Genomic DNA, 23,078 nt, shown 5'->3' with positions numbered 1-23,078 from the left:
CTTCTCGCCCCGCAACACACGCAGTTCCACCACCCCCCACCCCCCAGTTTTGCGCCTCGCTGTGGTTGAGCCCAAGATGGCGCCGCTTTCCCGTCTACCGAGGTGGGGTTCGGCCGAACCATTTTTTAGAAAGCAGGAGGCGCCGGGACATTTAACTGCGCAGACGTAGAGCAAAGCCCTCCCGCATTCTGGGCAGCTCGGCGTATTTCCCTGCCAGGCGGGAGGTGACAGGGCAGCACACTGCCGCCAGACCTGCCCGCCACCCCCCCCACAACCCCACCGCCGTGCGCTCGCCCGCGGGCCGGCGGTGCTCGCGCGGGCGCTACTAAGCTGGCGCAGAGGGGGAGGCGCGAGGCGGCGCTCTTGTGCTGGGGCGCGGCGAGTACACGGGGGAGGTGCCGCACCCCCCCCGCGGGCTGTGGGGCCACATGGTACGGCCCGACGGGAGCCGCCACATCAGCCCCGCGGAGGGGCCGGGTGATATGGCGGGATGGAGTTGCCGTCGTCCGGTGGGGTCTCAAGCGACGGGAGCGGCTTGCTAGCTCAGCGAGCCACGTTCAGGCCAGCTGCGGGTCGATTATGGCAGGTCTCGTTCGAGCGTTGTGATAAATCTCTGCAAGACACGTGTGTTTTTTTAAATAACGTTTTCCGTGAGGTAAAAAGTGACGCCCGCCATCCCACACCACCGCTGTGACACTCCGGTTGGTGGGACAGGCCTTCCAAAGGCTGGAGACGGTGATCTCGGTGCGGTGGTACAGACAAGGGCAAGTCCAGTGTCCCTCTCTAGTGTTTTCCAGTTATCTGAAGTGTTGCCTCACTTAACGTCTTAATACGACTTAAACTGGTAAAGTTCTCTCGTGCTGGTGACCAGCTTTCTGAGACAGATGACATCTCTTCGTCGGTTAAACCATTACCCTCTGTCTCGGGCACCTCAGGCTGATGTAAATACCTGTGGAGTGTCATTTTTTTCAGCACGCATGCTAATGTTATACGTTCAAAGTGACAAAGGGAACCTGGAATTTGCCTTGGATACCATCTTGAGGTTTTGGTGACATTTTTCGAGGAAAAAGAACAGTTGTTGAGCAATAGTTCATCTGTGTTCACTTCCTAGATGAACACTTGCATTTTTGTGTAGGGTTTTTCGTTTTCTCATAGCTCAGTGCTTTCGATCCAATGATCAAAACATACAGAATAAGAATGCCAGCATAAAAAATTCATGAGAAGGGCAGATCAGGTATTGTACTTAGCATTTTAGATCCCATCTTATATTGCAGTATCTTTCATATTTTGATAAAATCTTGAGAGAAGATATATAAGAAATTAAACCAAGAAAGCCTAGTGCTGTAAACTATCAGCTAGCCAGAAGATGGCATCCTAACGCCACTCAACTGCAGTTGTTTGAGCGTGTCAATTCCGTATTTTCGCTATGGGGAATGCTTGAGAATGGAAATGATGACTGGCACTTTGTGCAGTTGTTTTGTTTTTTTCTTGTTATATCATGGTAGTTGACCAGACTTCGACTTCCTGCTTTGCAGCAGCATTGGCATGTTAAAGTGTACAGCAAATGCTGTTGCCTCTCCTGACACAAGTCACAAACATATGTTTTTCCAAATGCGAGGGAGGATGTGCTGCGGTTCAATCCATAGTCCCAGCTGGCTCCTCGACGTTACACGGCTCTTCCAGGAGCGTGTATGTGGTCTCTCTCACCTACGTTTCACCACTCTCGTGTTGTCTGTGTCGTTGAAATATGCAATTTTTGCATGTTACCTTTCTTCCTGTTTGTAAGCTAACTGCTGCTTTTACAATCACTTTGGTTAAACACTGAATCTAAATGTTGTATCCTCCTTTTGTATCTTTCCATGGTCTGCTATTTGCACTTTGCCTTACTTTACAGGAACTTGTGATTTATCTTCTTTTCCTTCCTTCCTTCCTTCCCCCTCTCCTTCTGTTGAAATTTCCCTTCAGTCCCTGTGCTGCTATCTCACTGCTATTCGTTTGTCTTCCAGTCCTTGCTCAGCAATCTGAGGGTGAGCAGAACAACTTTTAAAACCAGAGATTTTGGCACTGGCAGCTTGAGCCTGCCTGTTCCTGTAAGTATTCCCCATGCAGAATTCATAGAATCACAGAATGGTTTGGAAGGGACCTTAAAGATCATCTAATTCCACCCCCCTGCCATGGGCAGGGACACCTCTCGCTAGACCAGGTTGCTCAAAGCCCCAGTCAATTGCTAATTAATGGGAAATTTTGGGAAAGAAACCTAGCAGGAATAGCTTCTCGTAACACAACTGTTCAACCAACAATGCCTCATGAATTTTACCGAGTGCAAGTGCTCCGAGAACAGCAGAGCTGAAAGCACTTTTTCCTAAACTGAATTCTGCAAGAGTAAGCAAGCTCTTGTGATCTGTATGAAATTTTATCTAATACTGACAGGACGTGCACAGAATGACGCGTTAAAAGGCCAGGGCCTCAGGTAGTCGCGTATTTTTGCATTACTTTTGTTACCTGGAACCTGCTGACAAGTGCCCTTTCTTTTTCTTTCTTTCTCTGGTGATTATAGTTTCTTTATGCTATAGGTTTTCCAGAAGCTTTTGCTGTGTTTACAGCAAATATGGAAGTGTTGAATAACTTATATCAAGCACAATCTTTCTGGCCCTGTTCAAAAATTATTTCTGCAATTGAATTATTTTTCACAGTGTTTTTCTTCAAGATTCCTCCCATGGATTGCAAAAGCAATCTTCAGTTGAGAATGTCTTATTTATACCAAATAAATAGTTATGCTATTAGCTTAAGTACAGACCAATCAAAAATCTATGGCTAAATGAGAACATGTTGATTCCTCCATTCATTTTCTCAAAAAATGCTATATAGGCGAAAAATTGTGTAGCGCTTAGTTTTCAGAAGTGCTGAGCGTGCAAAACTCTCCACTCGGCTGCTGTATAAACATGATTTGAAGGGCCTCTTAGCTTAAATAATGCCATGCTTTTTTAATTTTATCCACAGCTTTAGTCTGCGCCCACGCTTGTGGGGATCTCAGCTGAAATAGCACTGGGGCGAGAGGCAGAAGGAAAAGGGGAATCGCTCAAGTCATTCACATCTTTGTAGCAGCATGAAAAGTTTCAAGGGAGAGCATTATGTGTAATTACTTACACCTGAAATAATTCTCACTATGATTTTCTGGTTTAGTTTGCTATGCTTGTAGTGGAGATAATGATTTATCTTCCCAAGATTAATAAATATCAGGAATATGCATTAGTGAATGCATCCAATACTTTGGATATTAAAATCATAAAACATTATTATGGATTGGGAGCGTCTTAATCTGGAGGTCCAGAAGCTATACATATTTTTGTATTTTGCTGGTTTGATGATGTTTTTAGGAAAACCACTGTACAAAACAGAAGCCTTATTTTTCAGCAGTGTCAACCATATCATTCCTGACTAATAAAGTACAGGAAGTGGGGAAAAAAAAATCACTAATAAAATGTGAGGCATTCATACCCGAAATTCTTATTTTTACACAGTTTTAGAAAGCATATTTCCGTTCCAAATGCACATATTTCTTTGCTTTCCTGAATAGGATAAGGTTCGTTTCTACCATATTTACCTTTATTAGTGCATTCCTTCTGGTGCATAGATTAAAATGCTACCATGTCTTTTCCTTTGGAAAAAACATTAAATATCTACTTTAACTTATATTTCATAAAAATCCAATTGCATCCAAAATATCAAAAATATTTGGGATAGGAAACACCCTGATTGAGGGACTAGATGTCAGCAGAAATTAAATGCCATGGAAAAAGAGAAGTCACTGAAAGAAAATATACCAAAATTGGTTTGGAGTAGCTCATCGGGCTTGAAATATGAAGTTGGTTGCCAGGTGGCTGGAAGGACTGTTTTATTACCACTACCAACAATTTATCTACTTTTTGTAGCGCACAGTGAAATCTGCCTGACGTTCACGTTCCCAACAACCGCCCTTTCAAGTTTTCTGGAAAAAAAAAAAATTAATTTGATTTCTGAATCAAGCCCGTGGGCCTATGTCTTCTTTTTCTATGCTTTAGACAGTTTGAAAGATTTATTACTACTTTTGAAGAGGTTGAGAAGCGCTTTCCCCCCAGCAGCAGGGGGGCTCTGCCGCCGCTCCGAGCCCCCCCGGGACCGCCCCCGCACCGTCCCGGCAGCCCTCAGCCCCCACTGCCACCAAGCCCTCCGGGGACGTTATCACAAGCGGTGGCATTTTGGCATGTCCGAAAGCTCGCCCACAAGCCAAGCCCCCCGGGAGGCGGCCTTTCCCCGCCCACTCCGCCCGGCGCTGCGGAGGAAGGGGAGGGCGGCCGCCGGGCCGCGGCCTCACATGACTGCTGCTGCCGCCGCCGCGATGGACGGCGAGCCGCCCGCAGGCGCCGGCACAGGTACGGGGCGGCGGCCGCCCCCGCCGCCATGCCCCTTCCTTCCTGCCGGCGGCCCGGAGAGGGTGACGGGGCTCCTCGGGGTGGGGGAAAAGAGGGGTCGGGGGCCGCTCCCGCCGCTAAAACCTGAGGGAAAAAGGCGCCGCCTTCGCCTTCTTCCCCCGGGCGCCGGGCCCTCAGGGGGCTGCCCCGCAGCCAGGCTATGGCCGGGCCCCGGTGCTGCCCGCTTCGCGGTGGCGGGGGCGTCTCCGTTCCCCTCCTGCCCCGTGGCAGTGAGGAAGGGGGGGCGTTGACGGGCGCCTTGGGGCCGGCGGCGTTTGACGCCCCCCCGGGGCTGGAACGGCGTCGGTCGGCCGGTGGTGTGCCGGTGCCCGCCGGGCGGGCGGGAGGTCAGCTCCCGGGGGCTTAGCGCGGGGAACAGAACTTTTCCTCTGGAGGGTCGCGCTGAAATGACTTTATTTCGCCTCCCCTCCTCGCCAAAACGGCCTCAGCGGCACCTTAAAGCGGTTTATGGAGCGGTTCGGCGGGTGCTGTCCGGGCCGATACCGGCCGAGGCCGCCTCTGCCCCTGGCCGAGCCGCGCCGCGGGCAGGTCCAGCAGGAGCGGGGAGAAGCGGCTCCGAAGGTTGCTGAGTTTTAAGAGCTTGGAGCCGAATCTGAGGTGGAGAAACGTCGCAGCCAAACGCTGCCAGCACTTGTTGTGAAACGAGAAATGGAGGGAGCTCCTGGGCGAGTGAAGAAAATGACATGCCGGGCTCCTAACAGTTAAACTGAGGGAAACGGGATAATACGGTTTTGTAAAGTTCTCTTAAAGTGGCTGAAGTTTCATGCTGGCAATTACTGCTCCGTGCATAGCACTTTTTTTTTTTTTCTTCTCTGTATGGAAAGAAAAACTAGTGGGGTGGTTAAGCTTTACGCAGGGAAAAATGGTTTGGTTGGATTACATTCAGGGTCCAGCATGAGTGTGCTTTTGATAGGCCTGTGACGCTCCTGATGCAGATAAATCTTATAAATAAATTATTTTGGAATATTTCTGTCCAGGACTGATGTAAGATATTGGGATATTGAACAGCAGCCTTTGTGGAAAAAATGTCCTACTGTACCAAAGAGAGAGCTTGCTCAGGTATGTCTATCATGGATTTACCATCTGCTTCAGGAGCCTTATAGAGATAAAACACTTGTCTCCAACTATTCTTGATCTGATTAACCTCCGCACTGGTGCTTCTGTAACTGTCTGATATACTCAGCCTTATTTAGAAAACTTGGCTTTCTTTGACAAAGCGTATACTGTGAACTCTGAGAGAAGGTATCTAATGATCTTAGCAAAAGAAAAATAATGCTGTGAAAGCAGGAATGCTTTTATTTCTAGCATCATGAAGCGGGTTCGGTGATCTTGGAAGATTCACACGCACACATAACTTTTTTTGGAGATCAGCAGTTTGTCACTGAATATGCTAGGGGGATCCAAGTCTCCTGAGTAAGAATGAGAGTCCTGACAGGGACTGTTGATGTCCACCTGTGACAGCACATGCAAATGCTGTCTCTTTTTTTTTTTTATTATTTTGCAGGGTTAAAAGTACTTTAACACAATCAAGACAGAAAAGAAAAAAGGATAATGTCCAGTACATTAAAGTCAGTTTTGCAAAGTCGCTTGCATTGACTTTTTTTTTTCTTCTTCTTTTTTGCTCTTGCTCCCGTTTGAGCCTGTTTTGCAATGATTGCGGGGAGCTAATCCAGGTGTGTTGGCTGGGGAGGGAGTGGGGTGTCTCCTTTTCTGCTAGAGGTAAATCTTTAACTGTGAGTGCAGCCCGTAGGAGGGTTTGGTAGGGAGGGCTCTACCAGTTGCAGTCGGTAGAATTTCAACATAACCACCCTGATTTCCCCCACAGTCTTCAAGTTTTAGTGGGTTGGTGGAGGCTGATGGAGAGAAATGTGTCTGTTACAGGCAGGTGGAACTGGTACAAAAGGAAGGGAGCTTTGGTAATTGCTTTTCAGCAGAATTTGAGATGGGAATGAGCTTGTTCTAACTATAAAATGTGTGAAAAGACCATCTGGAGACTGTAGTGTGTGGAGTGGCATGCCATTTTTTAATGTTTAAATAGTAGGATCAAGTTTTCCCCCAGCGTAATTAAGAGGATAAGAAACATGCAAGGAAGATAAGCAGCAAAACAAAATGATAAACAATTTCTTCTGATTGGGTTTTCTTGACCTGCCTGAGGAAGGATGGTTGTGGAAACTTGGCAGTCTTATAGTTAAGCTACAATGACCTTGTAAAAGTTTCCTGGAGGATGGTTGTATGTGTTACTGCTTGTTGGGTTACCTTTTTGAGTCTGAATTTTTACACTTCCAACCTATTTGTTAGAGCTGGGTGTGAAAAAATGATAGTTGAGCAATCTTACATGGTGAGCTGGGAACTGCCCTGGTGAGGAGTTGACTTTTTGTCTCTGGTGTATTTGGGAATGTTCCTCGATGGACTTTTCTCCCCTAATCCTGTTATTTCTTCAGTGTGTGTAGCTCCATCTCACTTTATTGTGTTTGCTGCAGTTTGGGACTATGGCTCCGTGGCTGACTTGCAAGTGAAATGTGTTCCTTATATTCCCAGACTTGGGAAATTACTTAATTAATCACTTGATGATCTAACAGAATGGTTAAAAGAACAGAGCGCTAGGCTTAAACTTAGTTTTTTGTTCTGTCACATGGATTTACTGTGTGACATTGGAAGGAGGTGACTTGGTGCTGTTTGTTTTTTCTGGTGTAGTATGTGACTGCGATGTTTTTGAGAAGCAGTTAGAGGCCTACAGCTGTAGGGGATGGCAGAAATGCCAGTGCTTTTTTATTTTTAAATAAAGCTTGGGTAACCTCACTTGACTATTTTTGAGTTGTGCCATTACTTCTGTGCTTCATCTTGAAAAGCACCAAGTACTGACTAGCAATCTGAAACTTAGTTGGAAAAAAAAAACCCAACCACCAAAAAAACCCCAAACCATAACTATCCCTAAGACCTCAAAAACAAAGGGGAAAAACCCCCAAACGAAAAACCCAACCCCCAAACGAGACTATCCAGCACAGGATGCATATTTGACATCTGCACTGAGCAAGCTGAGCTTTTTTTAAGGAGAAAACCAAAATGTTAGAGCCTGTTTTCCAAGATCTAATTTTATGATAGTGTGTGTATTATTTTATCGTGTCTGGTTTTGGCATTGGATGGCTTGTATTTACAAGTTAATTGTTGGGAGGGAGAAGGAAGGACACTATCGCACCATCTCTTAATTAGAGTGAAGCTAAATATGATTACTTTTCTTGTACTTAATAAGTAGTAGGGACCTCTCTTCCACGCCGAACATACATCTGTATATCAGTTAGCTTTGTTAGATAAAATAGACTCATTCCTTTGCATTGCTCCTTCCAAAATAAAAATTGCATGGTTTTAAATTCCGTAAAAAAACCCAAATAAGTTGCATACAGTTGTCTCAAAAATACGTAAAGCCTTTAATAGGAAGAGAGTTTTGTTTGCCTTTTTCTGTTTTGTTTGTGGGACTTCTGTTTTTCTTTTCTCATTTTTAGGGGATTTCAAATTATGTAAGAACCAAAAAAAAAAAAGAAAAAAGAAGACAAGGAAGGGAATGTATTTGAAGTTGTAGTTGAAATCTGCACCAGCTTTCCGAGAGGTTGATGTGGACATTGAATTCTGGAATTATGGAGGAATGTGTTTGACACAATAAGGGGGAAAGGCATTTCCATAATTCCTGAGGCTTTTCATGAGAAGACAGAAAGGAAAGGGAAATGCTGATGAATGATATTTACGTTGCTGGTTTAGGATTGCTGGCCCAGGATTTTGTAGTGGAGCCCTCATTTTTGCCAGGGAGAAATCTGAGGTAACTGTGTACAAAAATAGCCAGTTCTCGTACTCCCCTGCGTGAGCTGGATCCCTCTACTCCGCAAGGCCGTGGCCTGTCACGATGGAGAAGAAGTCTTAGCTGTTTTTCCTAAAGGCTTGCTTCCGTTCAGACTCCTTTCTCCTTCTAGAAAGTCTGCTACTAATTCTGTGGCACCTTCTGCTTAAGTCTGTCTAATAAATTTAGCTGATTAGCAACGTAATATAATGAAGAGTTGTGAGTAGCAACCATCTGTAAAATGGAGATAAATCCTCCAAATATGTTTGACAGAACTTAAATAAGGAAGGGAGATCTATATTTTGATTTACCACCTATTCTTCCAGCCCTTGCATTGCCCTTCTCTTTTATATGTGCTTGTTCACATGTAAAACCTCTGTGCAGCTAATCAGACGCTTGAAATTCTACTTTGGGTTTCTTGAATGCTTTAGAAATTTTGATTGAGGAAACTGGTAACGTAGTTGTACGAATGCGAGTAGGGAAGGTTGGGCACTAACTGAAGCGTGAAATGTGTGGCAGAAAGTAGCGAAGCTTTCTATTTCAGTTGTTTTCTGGGTAAGTTTCTCAACTCCTTTCAGTCCAAAGGCTACCTGACTTGTTAACCAAAAAAAAAAGTATTAGGCAGTGTTTTTGTAGTTGTTTTCCTTCACAAACAAACAAAAATTAGGCTACGCTTTGAATGCTTCTTTAGACTTGTTTCTTGTCATCTTGTCTGCTTGCTTGCATATGTATGTATATATGTATTCTTTTTAACTTTGATATCAAATTGTTTTCAGTTATACCAGGCTGCTTCCTGATATCTTATTGACAACAGATTGAGAAACTCTGCTGTAACAAAAGGCTAGCTTGCACATAAAAAGCTGATTTTATTTTGTCTGCTTCCCTGTGTTCCAGGGGACCGTTCCATACCTCATTTCTGTATTCACTTACTGCTCTATGTATATAAACTTTACTAGATAACGATCTGCTGAAACCAAAGGGAATGCTTTCAAAATTAGCAGTCCTCCAGCGGAGAGTGCGTGATGGGAAGCGTTAAGTGTTTTGTTACAATGCATGTAAATCCTTTTGCTGGTTGAACACAGGAGCTCATACCAATGAGTTCCCACTATTATCCAACATTCCTGGCCAGGGCTCCTGAGGCTGTTCCTGAACCGACTCTTTAGTAAGTAGAACGAAAAATGGGCTGAAGAATAGCTTCAGTATATATTGCTCTGCAGGGTTAGTGTTAATGCTGCAGTAAGTGTTTTCTAAAACAGGTTAACAGCTCTTCCGAAGTCATCTTATTGTGTTCTCAGACCAGTGTTTGAGGCTGTAAATTCACTCTGAGTACCTGTCTTGTTTATACGGAACACACTGAGATTATTAATTAAACAGTAATTACTCAAACTTGTTTGTACAGTTGTCTGATTTGTGTGATTTCACACATTTAGACAAAGTTGAGATCTAAAGAAGCTACAAAATATTTCAGGAAGAGCCAAGTGTGTGAACTGCTGATAAAGAGAGGGTATTTCCTCTAGGTGAATTTTTAAAAGCAAATTTAGAGGATAACTTGATAAAAATTGGTGAAGTATTACAAACGAAAAGAGCAACGTGACTGAATTGTCACAGGAACACTGAGTCTTGTCTAGATCTCTCTGTGGGACTTCACTCTGTAGTTGTCTTGTGGGATAACGTGGGTTCGGATCACTGTAATGAATCTCAAGGTCCTTCTCAACATCAGTTTGGCTGATCACACTGCAAGTTCCAGGACTTACAGATGAAACACTGAAGGATTCATGGTTCCTCCTATAAATCTTTTGTCCTGATACCTATCTTTTGCCAGTGGGAGTGTCAGTTGTTTTCCAGCAGTGCTGAGCCCCAATTTAAGGAACAGTTTGTGCCACGAAAGCCCCGCTTTGTTGGTTGGCCAACAGAAAGATAGCAAGCAGGGTGAGTGACTCAGTGGGCAGGAGGAGTGCTGTGTTAGCGCAGATTGGCACTGCTCTTGGGGAAATCAGTGGTCTGCAGTTTGGCTAGCCCCTCTCTGGGAGGCAGGTTTGTAGTTCCGGCCTCTGAAACCTGAGCCAAAGGTTTAGCAACACACAGTGCTGTGGAATTGCGTGTAAGCGCGCGTGTGTGTTGGAGGAGTAACAAAATCTCCTGTGTCATGTTGCATTTCGTTGATGTGTCTTGAGCAATTAAAACTATGAATTACAAGGGTGTGCACCCAGAGAACCGCTGCTCTGGAGAGGGAGGCTGTCTTGTGCTTTCCATAGTTCTTTCTCTGTGTGCTTTTGACACTTGCTCATGATAGTGTGGTGTTTTATACCTTGCTGCCTCATGAAAGGTCAGGCAGGCAAGGATTTTTCTACACTAGAAAATCTTTTGCCGTGCTATCTGTATTCCGAATCTTCTTTCCTTGTTTCTTTCCTAGTTCAGCATCTATCCAAAAAGTGTCTATATGGATATGTTATCTCTTTTTCCATCAGTATCCCATTGAATTAGCTTGTGTTATCTTACCACAGGTTTCTGGCAGGTAACTGGAACTTTTTTAGAAGCTGCTACGTAGGCGGGGTTAGTAGGTGATACATTAGTCTGTTAAAGCAGAGGTGTTAAGACTTGCTTCTCTGAGTCACATTAGCAGGAATCTGAAGCCTGATGAGACATGTGGGATAAGGTCATTTGTCCTGGATTTGGTTTGGTTTCCTTAAGCTGTTTTATGGAACAGAGAGCAAAGTGTCTGTTTTGAAGCTGTGTGTCTGAGGAATCGGAGATTACCTGTTTTTCCCATTTATCAGGGCCTAGAGCACATGAAGGAACAGGTGGGAAATCCTTATCGGGAGGAGGTCAAGGCTTTCAAGTTAAGGATATAAGTTCTTATCTTCCCTGGGTTAATTTCTTACACAGTTACCAACTTTTTGAACGACGTAGCAAAGCTTACTGAAATGGATCTTGCTTCTATAGTGTCTTTTTGTGTTCTCAAGATTTTAGGTGTGCTTGAGAAGGATTGTAACTTCTGCACAATGGCAAAGAAGGGATGATGAACACTGCCTAGCTTTTCTAGGTAACTTTTCATCAGTGGATTCGGCTTGCTTTGTAAAAGAGCTTGCTCGCAGTATCCCTCTTAAACAGCCATATGCAGTGAGGAAGCAACCCATCTGTTCTCGACTGGAGAACAGAACTCAGGTATGGGTTGAATAGATTCCAGGATTATATCCACATTTTTCACCCTGTTTCTCATGTGTGAAATGGGTAGGAAAAAAGGACTTTGAAAAACAACGTAAGCTTACTTTACAGTCACATAATGTATGTAGTTATGAAGTCTAGTTGAGATAATGGGCTGCAGTCAGTCATTTGATAAGAGAGCGCTCTGAATCATCATCTTTGCCCCTTCTTTGATGTAGTTTGTCCTCCAGGGCCATATTCTTAAGAGCCAGCTCTTCTCACTTTTGCATCTGTCTGAGAATCAGTTAGAATCTCTCTGTCCAAAGCTGTCCAGCTATGGTTGAACTCGCTGTAAAAAGCTGTTTGGTTTTTAGCTAGAAGCAGTGGAATAGGTATATTTGAAAGATTTTGCTGGAGCTTGCTGTGACTGAGGAACTGTCGGGTTGGTAGCCCTTATTAGGAACCTTATTCCCCCGCGCTTGAACTTAAGCGTATTGACATAGTCAATTATTGTAATTCATGCCCGCTCAAGCATACTGTCATAGAGTTTAAAATTATGTCAAATGAAGGGTCTCTTTCCTTTGTAATGACATGTGAAGTTAATGTATTAAATTTCTGCAGCGCAGTGAAATAACACATTTTCTTTCCTTCCATGAGTTGTTCTAGGCAGGATCCAAAAGTGCTGAGCAAGGCTTTTGTTCATTTTGGCAGATCCTGCTGTGGTGGGAGCTGGACAGACAGGAAATGCAGGCCTCTTAGCTGATTCACAGGACAAATTTGGCCTGTGATTCCTCTTTTGCTCAGTAGAGATGTCTTTCTGACTCGGTATAATTGGTGGTGCTCCTGGGTGTTGTGAAGAGGGAGGTACCAACGTCTTGAACGTGTGTGAAGTAGCATAGCCTCCTGGGGGAGTGGCTGGATGGTTGTTCTGGTTGTGTTGCGCCACTGTAGAAGCTCTGAGCAAGGGAACAGGATATTTTAAGGCTACGTCTTTCCCTTTATCTTATCAGGTCTACTGGACTGTTTTTTTTCCCTTTTTGTCTTTTAGATTTGGCAAAGCCTCCAGTAAATGAACCGAGGGAACCTGAACAGTTTCTAATGCAGGCGCCCCAGGGAAATCCACTGCTGCTTTCCCACACCCTGCAAGAGCTATTGAGTAAGGATAGTGTGCAGGTGGAGCTTATACCTGAGAAGAAGGGCCTTTTTCTGAAACATGTGGAATACGAGGTTTCCAGCAAGGTAATGTGAAGAAATACTGGTCTTAGTGAGAATGTATCTTCTTAAGAATGTCTGTGCAGTTGCTGTTGGCAAAGTCTTGACTAATTTGATAGATGTCTTGGGGGATGCTGGTTTTGAGTCGGCCAGTTGTGTGGGCTTACTTTAAGTGCAGTGGCACTGTGCAGTCTTGACCTGGTCTTCTGCAGTACGGAGCATCTTCTGACTGAGGTCTGATGGATGGTCTACTCTCTTGAAACCCAAGCTCTGTACAAAAGCAGATGCATAACATTGCAAACTGAATGCTTTGATAATGAATTGGTGTAGGTGACTGGATATTGCAAACTGTTTTGAGCTAGCGAAGAAATTGCATTGAGAGTGCAAAACTGAAATCCTTTATAAACTGAAAAGGTACTGCAAATCCTTGTGGAGAGTCTAGGCCACTTCCAGTTTACTTGCCCCAATCCTGACCTGTATGTTCCGCTCTTGGTGTAAGAGAAGATTAAAGATGATGTATGTCTTCCTATTATAGAGCAGGCAGTGAAATAGATCTTCAGTAGCTTCTGTATGTTTTTTCCAAGAAGGAAGTCTCTCCTCTTCAAAGTAGACCGTGAGCCATTTACATCCTCCAGGCCACCAAAACATCAATTATTGAGTAGCGCTCAAACTGTTGTAGTCACTTTTGTATGTATTCAGAGACACGTGTGGGTTACTTATCTGTAGCGATGTTTGGGGCTTTGGGTGTTTTAGATTGACGTCCTTAAGTTTGTCGAAGACTTGCAGCGAGGAAAGGGCAGACACAGTGAATGCTTCTGTGGGCTTTCTAGGACTCAATGTTTATTTTTGTCTGTGATTTCGGGGCGCACGACTCGGTGACCCTGGTGGTCTCTCTGGGTTTTAAATTTAGGAACCCATTGCCTCCGTTCAGTTGCTATTATCTCTCCTGTGGTTGTAGCTGTAGAACGATAATTCATCAAAAAGAAGCACAGCTTGGCCTTGAGCTTCATCTAAGATCTGCAACACATCAACATCGGGTTTCAAAGCAGACAGAGGGAGGCCCTAGGGGCTGTGGCTGTTGTGTTTCAGCTATGTGCCTTACCGCTTTATTTTTGAAAATGCATATTGATTTGCTTTATTCCTCCCTTCCTCTATTGCAGAGATTCAAATGCTCGGTCTATAGGCGATATAATGATTTTGTGGTGTTCCATGAGATGCTGCTTCAGAAGTTCCCATATCGTATGGTGCCGGCACTTCCACCGAAGAGGATGCTGGGAGGTAAATCTTGGATCATTCTTTTGACTGGAGGGGTCACGGAGCAGGTGTGATCAAGATGATACTGTTGAAAATAAGTGTTTAAAAGATCAAAATGCTTTCCTTCTGCTTGGCTCAGAAAACAACTCTGAGGCTATAATACACAATTTGGAGGTGTGATTTATTGCCATCCTAGAAATACTCTATACATAAGACATTAATGTAAAATTTCAGTGTTGTTTTTTTGTTTGGTTTTTTTTTTTTCTGTGGAAGTTTGGTATCTACTGACTTTTCTGGTAAGATTTGAGGTGTAATTCTACACAAGAGCATGGCAGAGTTACAGCTATTGTTTTTTTAGGAAAATAGGTTATGATGATCAGTGCTGTGGTGCTATCAGCGTAGAATTGCTACCATACTGTTGAACAGCTGCAGTACGTGTTGTAGTGTGGTGTTCTGTGAAGTGTTCAGAATAGAAAAGATTTGTGGAAATGCCATTGTTTTTCTACAGCAAGTGAAGAGTAAAGATTAAAAAAACCCCAAATCTGTATTAAAAGACTTAAAACTGCAGAGGAGCTGATTGCATAAAACCAAAATTGCTTCTCCGGTGAGACTATGCTTGATCCTGTTGAGTTAGTGTAGGGTCCTGACCTCACACATACCTAAAAGGGACTGGCAAACACAGTGACGTTAAGTGAACGGCTTCAGCACTGCTTATTATAGTATTGCCTTGCGCAGAAGCCTTATGAGGCAGGCAATAGTAATTACACTTTCTCAGTTTACGTACAAAAAGATGTTTTTCTGTCAGATGAACCAACCGCCTTAAAGTAGCTAAAGTAGCTATTGCCCCTTTTTTTTCCTCTTCTCCTGTTCTAAAAAGGAGCTAAAAAGGATAATCAGAAACTAAAAACTGAGTTTGGAATCGGTGTCAGTTCATTCAAGTACATTTTGGCTGTTAAAATAGAAACCAATGAAGTATCCCAAGACTGAAAGCGTATCAAAGCTCCTTCAGGTACATTTTTCACTAATTTGAAATATTGGCAGTGGTTTTAAACTTTAATTATTTCAAATGTTGCATAACTGTATAAAATCCTGTCTTGTTTTCTGCTTTATCTGTGAAAGAGCAAGCTTTTCACTGTCTTGTCTCCTGCCCATGCTGCTAAGCTTAACGTGTTTCAATAAATAATTGATTTCAGTCAAGGAGTCCATGTATTGCTACAGTAAAGAGGAACTGGTAAACAGTGAGCAGAGCAGGGTGTATAGTGAACTGGAACAAAGCAAAATAATAGTGCTAAAAATCTTCGATGGTCATACGTTCTTATGATGGAATGTAAATTGGGAAGACCTTTCTTTTGAGGTTGCGAAAACCCGTCTGTTGAATTTGACCTGATTCGGTGTTCTCAGCCAGATTTTCCAGAATTTCCACTTCATGCAACACCTGTAAGCAAAGTGACCTTCTCTGGTTAATCTCAGTGGAGAGAGGGTTGAAAGAAGCTACCTATATATATATGATTTTCAGTCACTGTTATTTCCTTGCATTGCTGGTGTGTTGATATTTCTGTGCATTCACCGGTGCTTTTCTTCCCACAGATATTAGTTATTTAAGAAAAAACTGATAGTATTAGTTCCAAAACTGTACTAGGAGTACAGTCCTAATACAGTCCAAAACTATGTTAAGGCAGAGAGTGATGAATGCTTTTAGTCCAGTGACTCTCACGTAGAAAAGCTGTGTAAGTGGTCTTAACAGAAGCTGCAAACAGGAAAAAGGAAACAGAGTGGATAGTTCTTGTTTCTGAGTAGGTTAATGGGCTAACAGATGGAATTGCAGGACACAGGATTTGATGGATTACTATAGGTGTGTGACTCTTGCAACTTCCTTAGCCCCAGAGCCAGATGGGCAAAGCTACGTGCATTTTACACTCGGTGTACTCATCTACTAAGTTACACTCTTATTTTTGTGATGGTGTACTCTCATCTGTCTGTCAGATGAAGAAAGATTGATAGTCTGCTCTGCTCGTTTTGGAAGATAGCAGCAAACTGAGGCAGATTGTGTAGGAAGCGTGTAGATGACTTCAGAAATCTCCATGTAGGCTAAAATAAGAACAAAGCAAAAGCACCATCTGCAACCCTAATGGCAGAAAAATCATGTGATGTGTGATACTGTACTAAGGATCATTATAGAGAGTCCATACAGCCAACAAAGTCCCAGCTTAAAGCTGAGGCAAAAGAATAATATCCTTTTGTGATATGATAGTGTTGTCGTGGATAAGAACATTCCTTTAATTTTCTTCTGCACTGCTTTCTTTTTCTTGAAACCTCTTTTAGTTTAGTTTTTCATCTTTCCTGAAAAATTCCAGGATTTTTGATTTAATGCTTTATTGCAGTAACACCAGATTGAAACTTCCTGTTTCAGGAAGATGAGGGGAACTTTTTTAGCTTGACAAGTAAGGACTGTGGCTGGATGTACTGCAGCTTGCTGTGCGGGTCTTCCAAAGTACTTTCTGATGTCTTACGTGAAAAAGATGGGCACTGATCTTGAAAGAATATTTGTTCTGGTGGTCAATCCAAAAGATCTGTTTTAGGGAGCTAACAGACTACAGGTAATCGTTCTTTATTTCTGTTGCAGTGTTTTAGCAAGGGTTGTAAGTACAGAGAAATTATTGGACTGAGTGCTTTCTTTTTTCTCTTTCTGAGCAGCTGTAATATGTGGTGCATTAATTGAAATTTAATTTTTCTTCCCATAGCTGATCGAGAATTCATAGAATCTAGGAGGAGAGCACTGAAGCGTTTTATAAACCTGGTGTCTCGACATCCCCCTTTCTCAGAAGATGTGCTCTTGAAACTCTTTCTGTCCTTCAGTGGCTCAGTGAGTACTTGTTACCAATAGTCTTGAGTTTGAATATCTTCCTGTAACTGCTTTGCTGGGTACAGAGTTCAGAATTGCTCTTGACCTACACGTTGTTGCTCCCTGTGATGAGAAGAATGTTCTCTCAATAGGTATTTCTACAGCTGGAAAGTGGAAGGTAATTTCACTCAATGCCAGGAGTATAGTATTTTGAAAATGGTAACTGTTCTTAGGGGAATACATACTACGCTTCTGCTTAAATCAAACCTAACCTGGGCAAAGCTATTTCTGCTCAAGTTGTGCCTTACTATTGCAATATATCTGAGACCTCTGTGAACTACCTGTGTATTACTTAGTTCTTGCGTGATCATTTGATTTTGTATCTTCTCCAGGATGTACAGAATAAGCTAAGAGAGTTGGTCCAGGGGGTAGGAGATGAATTTATGACCTGCAGATTAGCTACCCAGGCCAAGGTATGTATGTTAATTTCTTGCGACAAATTATTCTGGTTTAAATGTCTCTGTCCTCCAGGTGGATCAGTTACGGCAGTTGTTGAGTGATGGAGACCTTAGGTAGGAGAGAGTTGTTTCCAAAGTTTGAAGGGCTTTTAAACTTGTGATTTTTATCAAAAAGATCAAATAAATATTTGACTCTTGAGGCCCTGATATTTCTAGCTAAGTGCTGGTTCATGAATACGATAAAGATTAAACAATGAATCCTGCTCAAAACATGTTTCTCAGTAATTACTTGTACTTGCATAACAAACAAATGCGCATACTGCACAATTTAAAAGTTAATATCTAGATTGATGTCTTCGCCATGTGTTCATGCCCTCATTCTGTCAGTTGTCTTCTCCCTGTGGGAGAGTAATTTGGATTGTTATAGAGAAGTTAGTTGTGAGTCTTCCATATATCTCCTTATCCCAGTGATTAGGGCTATGGCGAGTTTTAAATATACATTCACTGTGTTCATTGAGCAATTCTAAAACAAGTTGTTGTTCAGGTTCCTGCAATGCTAGCAGAAGGTTTTGCAACTGGAGCTTAATTTATGCTTTTACCAGTGATGCACAGGTCAAAAGAGCTGAACTTTCAGTACATGCTTGACTTTGCCAGAGTGGCAGTTACTAATAGCTTCAGATCAGAACCTGTGAGCTTGAAACCTCATAAATGTTGTTTTAACTGCATAGTAGAATTGCAGATTTTGTCCACACTGTCAACACCCGGTATTTGAACCTCTTTCTGCCCCTGAAAATTAGGGGTATTTGTATAACATCTGACTTGGGCACCTAAACTGTGAAGTTAATCTCTTCAGAGCTGTCACAGGATGGCATGAGAGAGCGAGCACAAGCGGGAAACCTGTCTCTCTGCTGACTGTGTGGTGTGCCTACAGTTAACGTACGTGTATGTGCCCCTGATCTGTCCACTAGTAATCTCTTGCATTTCTTCAGGACTTCCTTCCAGCTGACATACAGGCCCAGTTTGCTGCCAGCAGGGAGCTCATCAGAAATATTTATAATAGCTTTTATAAGCTTCGGGACCGTGCGGAGAGGATAGCTTCTCGAGCCATTGATAATGCCTCAGATCTTCTCATATTTGGAAAGGAACTAAGGTATGCTGGGGGGAAGAGGATTTGCTAACGTGAGCGTTTCTACTGTTGTTTCAGAACTCAAAACCGTTGTAAAGTTTACCTGCAAATTGTCTGGTAAGAATGAGTATTTCAACGCGTGCTGTAGGTCATAATAAATTTTTTCCTACTATAAAAGAAGAAAAGGCATGCTTTCTGCTAAAGTTGCATTCCATAGAGCAAGAGTAAAGAAAATACAAACACTTTGATGTTCAGGTGCTGGTTTTATTGTCTCTTCCCCCAGTATATACACAGCTTGGCGTTTGTGGTTGTGCAGTAGGAGCTCAGCACTGCGAGCTATTTAGACGGATTTGAAACTCTGAACTGCCCTCTGCAATTAAGTGTATCTGCTTAGTGGAATTTGTCTCCTAGATTTGAATACTTCTTAATTTCTTCCTAGTGCTTTGGGCTCAGACACTACACCGCTTCCTTCCTGGGCTGCTTTGAATAATAGCACATGGGGGACTCTGAAACAAGCCTTGAAGGGTCTGTCTGTTGAATTTGCACTGCTGGCAGATAAGGCTGTGCAGCAGGTGAGTTCATTACTCTTTTTCTTCCCCCCCACCCCCCCCATTTGTAAAATGAAGAACGTACATTGCTGCCTTAAGTTTTATCTTGAACCATGATCTCTGTGGACAAAGGCACTTAAAGAGTTAAGGGGAAGATTGTAGCCCAAACTCATATCCTCAACGACCAGCCTGCTTGTTCAAGCTTGAATGAAAAACCCGGACTGTGTTTAAATGTGAAAAATACAATGGGCAAGGGGAAAAACTTGCTTTCTTTTTTCATTTCAAATGGTTATTGGACAAGTTAAGCTGTACTACTATACTGAGCTGTCCAAAAGTCTTGTTCTGTCTTATTTGTCTTATTAATCTGCTAGAGAGGATCCCGAAGAATTACTTCTGAATCAAATTTTGACATTCATATACTTAAACATTACATGAGAGTCATTCAGACAGAAGCGTCATATTCCTGTGTAAGTTTGCAGTGTGATAATGACTGTTAGAATAACGTGAGAGCGTGACAGTCTGGGAAGGAAAAGTAATTGTTTTGTCTTCTCTTCATCTCGTCGTGTAAAATCCTCCACATGCTTTTATAGATCAGTCAGACCAGGTCTCTTTCTCCAGAGTTTATGCTCTGTTGATACCAGAAGAAAAGACGGTATTTAGTAAAATAAAAAAACAAGTAGTGAGATTTGGCTTGGTGTCTCAGCTCTGCATTCTGATGCATGAGCTATTATGGGGAACATGCCGGTATTTATAGCTTTAATGGATTAGTTATCTTGTAAGAAGGGAAGATGAAAGATGGAAGGAATCTGCAAGAGCAAGAAATTCCAGGCAGAGCGCGCTGAAAGGACTGACACGCAGGACTGTGGAACTAAACTCCTCTTGTTGTAGCGATCAGTCAATTGGAAAAGCTGCTCCTGCTCCAGTCAGATCTTTGTTCTGCGTACTGAGGACTAAACGCTGCAGCGCCATCTGAAAGATTTTTGATGCAGTTGCGTAAGCCTCGATGTGCCCTGGAGAACACAGTGGAGGGCCTGCATGGTGTAAGGATGTGAAGACCTGTGATGTCGGTTCTTGCCAGGATTGCATAAAATGTACTTTTTCCTTGTTTTCTAGGGTAAACAGGAAGAGAATGATGTGGTGGAGAAGCTGAACCTTTTCCTGGATTTACTCCAGTCCTATAAAGTGAGCTCTACTGTTCTTCTGCCAATAAGAAAGTTGTTTAGAGCAAGCTTGTGCTCTTTGGAGGGTGTAATGCCAACTGGATGGAAAACTGTCTGGGAGGCCAGTTCAGAGGCGAACTGGACATCTGGCAGAGGGAGGGGAGTGGCTGTTGGCCGTAGCAAGCTCAATAGCCTTACTGATCAGCTCATCTTCTGATGAGCATTTGCCAAACAGCAAACCCTGCAAGGAATTTAAAAATATGGCTGCTTGAACTATGTGGATCAGCTAACTTTTTTCAAAATCTGGCTGCTTTTGAGTCAAAGCAGTGAATTAGATGGCTGCTGGTTTGTTCATGGGACATGAGTTCAGTTACAAATAAAAGAATTTCTGTTAATACTGACCTTTTGTTCAAAGGCACTTTTCTTTTAGAAGCACCTGCTGAAACTATAAGTGGCAGCCTCTCCTGACATTCCCAGGCCTGGACTGAAGTAGAAGGACACTAGCAAGCTCTTACCACAGTTAATTGCCAGTACTTAATATTGAGAAGGACACAAAAGATAAGAGGCCTGATAAGATCTAAAATGTTGGCAGAAGCGATGCTCCAGATTGCCTCTTAAGATCACTGGTCTGGGTCCAAGCAGCTTTCTTTCTTAATTCTTAGCTGCCAACATTATTTTTTATTTTTTTTTTACCCTCTTGAAAATAAAGAAACAAAAATCTGCAGCATAGAAATTACATAAAGTGTGACCATGTGTTTGTGTTCCTGATGTACTTGGCTTGTGTGCTTGCTGCCTCTTAGCCTCCACTAAGTACCTGTTTTTTCCCTTTCCCATAAAGGACCTGTGTGAAAGACATGAGAAGGGGGTGTTGCACAAGCACCAGCGAGCCTTGCATAAGTACAGCATGATGAAGAAGCAGATGATGAGTGCCACCGTGCAGAACAAAGAACCAGAATCGGTGGAGCAACTGGAGTCTCGAATTGTGGAGGTAGGGCAGGTGCCTGGGAGAGCAAAGGGTGGAACTGGACTCCTCTGATGGTGCCTCGGTCATACTTGCAGAAAGCCATTAGACCGAAAGGGTGACCTGTACTTTGGGTAATTGGAGCTGCCTGCTGTGCTACAAGGAAAACGCATTTGTTTTCCTCAACGCTTATTACGGGCTCTTTGGCAACATGTCACTTGCAGGAGCTGTGGAAAGCAGCAGTCTGCATGATGGAAAGTGCAGTTGCTGTGGTATCAAATGGGTCCAGGAACTGCCTTTTTAGGTGTTTGGTATGTGTTTGCATTGCTAGTATGGTGAGGAATGCTGTTTTCTCCTGCTGCAAGTGAACCTTCTTGGCACCCTCTTCCTAGCAGCGTATTTCACTGAGTTCCTCTTCTTTCAGCAAGAAAATGCTATCCTAACCATGGAGCTGCGGAACTACTTCTCTCTGTATTGCCTGCATCAGGAGACACAGCTTATCCACATCTACCTGCCTCTCACCTCTCACATCCTGGGGGCCTTTGTCAACTCCCAGATCCAGGGTCACAAAGAGGTGAGTTCTTTTGGACTGAATTCTTTTTCCAAAATATGAATGAGAATTTGAATGTACTTGTTTTCACCCGTGTGCCTTCCTCCTCTAACCATCTGTCCAGCTGGGTGCTTTCATAACTTCCTAAGAAGTCACCAAAAGTCTTTCCAGCTTGGGGTGAGGACCAAGGCTGGCCTCTAACCCCTCTAAAAAGAGTGTTTCTTCTTGCTGCAAGTTGCTATGGGTTTTTTTCTTTCTTTTTCTTTTTTTTTTTTTTTTTTCACCCCACCCTTCTCTCGTCTGTGGATGGCTTTACCCTACAGGTAGTTGAAGAAGACCCCGCCATTAAATAACTAGCTAGTCTGTAATGAAGGAGGTGTGTTTGCTTGATGAATCTGGTTTTTGTTGTGCTACACAGAAGTTATATGACAAAGAACAACTTCCTTGGTTTTGCTCTAAATCCAAGAGCTCCCTTTTGTTAACCCCTAAGTACGACCTTCAGCATTCCCCATGTACAGTCTCTCTTGCATTCGTTACGTTAGAAAAGTCTCTCCTTCGGCTCCCTTCCCTCCCTGCACTGAAGGAATTTGACTGAGGTGTGGGAAATCTCCCTTCCCCGTGTGCTCAGTGAAATGCTCAGAGCGCTGTATTCTAGCACCAGTCTAAAAGGGACGATCTGCCTCCGCTGGACTTCCCCAAAGTACTTCAGCAATTTTCGGTTGTGCTTTTGAGTACTCTGAAACTGCCGCTAAAATACAGCGTGGTGAGATGATTACCTACCATCTTGTGATGTCTGTTTTCTCTCCTTTTCTGTTCACAGATGAGTAAAGTTTGGAATGAATTGAAGCCGAAGCTGAGCTGCCTCTTTGTGGGATCTAGCAGTATGCCAACTCCACCGTTGTCACCTCCAGAGGGAAACTTCTTCTCCAATTAATGCTCTGAGCATCTAGTGTGGAGCAAGAAGTGCAATCAACGAAGGGGTGGGACCTCTACCTCCAGATGTTAGAATGAATCCTCCAAACAGCTATTTTTTTAATTTTTTTTTTTTAATACCGCTGCTTTGAGCTGCTCTCTGATTTAGACAGACTGGATGTGGGGCAGAACATACGGACATAAAGACAATCTCTTAATTTTGACATGCTCTGGGGCAGAGCTGGTGTTTGTTACCTGCAGACACTCTTCGTGGGGTCAGGATGTGCCCTGGTGCAGTGAGCGCTGCGGGGCTGCTGCTGATGCCTCTGCATCTTGTACTAACAGTCCTCCCACAGCGTTTACCTGCACACGCGCTGACGCATCTCTGCATGTCTCTGGAGTGCTGAGGTGAATTGGGATATCTGAAGCACTTGTAGAGCTGGGTTGTCTTTTAGGCTTGGGAGGGCCTGTGCTAGAGGCATACGTGCGTAAGGAAAGCCGAAGGCCATCCCCCATCCCGTTGATAGGTGTCTGGATTTGATTTCTTACTGCTAGACCTTAGGGCAAAACAGGTGAATGAAGTGGCTGGATTCTCTAACCCAGCTGGGTG

General features: G+C 43.3%; 1 protein-coding gene across 6 annotated transcripts; it reads left to right on the top strand.

Moving 5' to 3' along the window:
* Positions 1-339: 339 nt before the first annotated feature.
* SNX8 (sorting nexin 8) lies at positions 340-22,692 on the top strand. Of its 6 annotated transcripts, none has more exons than XM_054210477.1 (13): positions 340-586; positions 2,007-2,090; positions 5,450-5,531; positions 12,494-12,684; positions 13,818-13,935; positions 16,653-16,774; positions 17,146-17,226; positions 18,201-18,361; positions 18,777-18,909; positions 19,999-20,067; positions 20,884-21,033; positions 21,431-21,580; positions 22,377-22,692. In XM_054210477.1, exons 3-13 carry the CDS (start codon positions 5,498-5,500, stop codon positions 22,488-22,490), a joined length of 1,323 nt encoding a protein of 440 aa, XP_054066452.1. In that variant the 5' UTR covers positions 340-586; positions 2,007-2,090; positions 5,450-5,497; the 3' UTR covers positions 22,491-22,692. The 6 variants fall into 6 exon arrangements, with proteins under 6 accessions (XP_054066452.1, XP_054066453.1, XP_054066451.1 ...); XM_054210476.1 differs by lacking the exon at positions 340-586 and adding an exon at positions 603-1,689; XM_054210475.1 differs by lacking the exons at positions 340-586; positions 2,007-2,090 and adding an exon at positions 4,336-4,412.
* Positions 22,693-23,078: the final 386 nt, after the last annotated feature.

Source organism: Rissa tridactyla, chromosome 8 (genome assembly GCF_028500815.1).
Source record: "Rissa tridactyla isolate bRisTri1 chromosome 8, bRisTri1.patW.cur.20221130, whole genome shotgun sequence".
Taxonomy (NCBI): Eukaryota; Metazoa; Chordata; class Aves; order Charadriiformes; family Laridae; genus Rissa; species Rissa tridactyla.
The sequence above is the reverse complement of the archived record's forward strand: the minus strand, read 5'-3'. Positions and strand labels throughout refer to the sequence as shown.

What these genes read in the sequence shown, in the direction of transcription:
- SNX8 (XM_054210474.1), top strand. Translation starts at nt 4,355, where the DNA reads ATGACTGCTGCTGCCGCCGCCGCGATGGACGGCGAGCCGCCCGCAGGC. An exon ending in GATTAGCTACCCAGGCCAAG is followed by an intron (nt 17,227 to 18,200) that starts GTATGTATGTTA and finishes GCATTTCTTCAG; the next exon opens with GACTTCCTTCCAGCTGACAT. An exon ending in AGATCCAGGGTCACAAAGAG is followed by an intron (nt 21,581 to 22,376) that starts GTGAGTTCTTTT and finishes TTCTGTTCACAG; the next exon opens with ATGAGTAAAGTTTGGAATGA.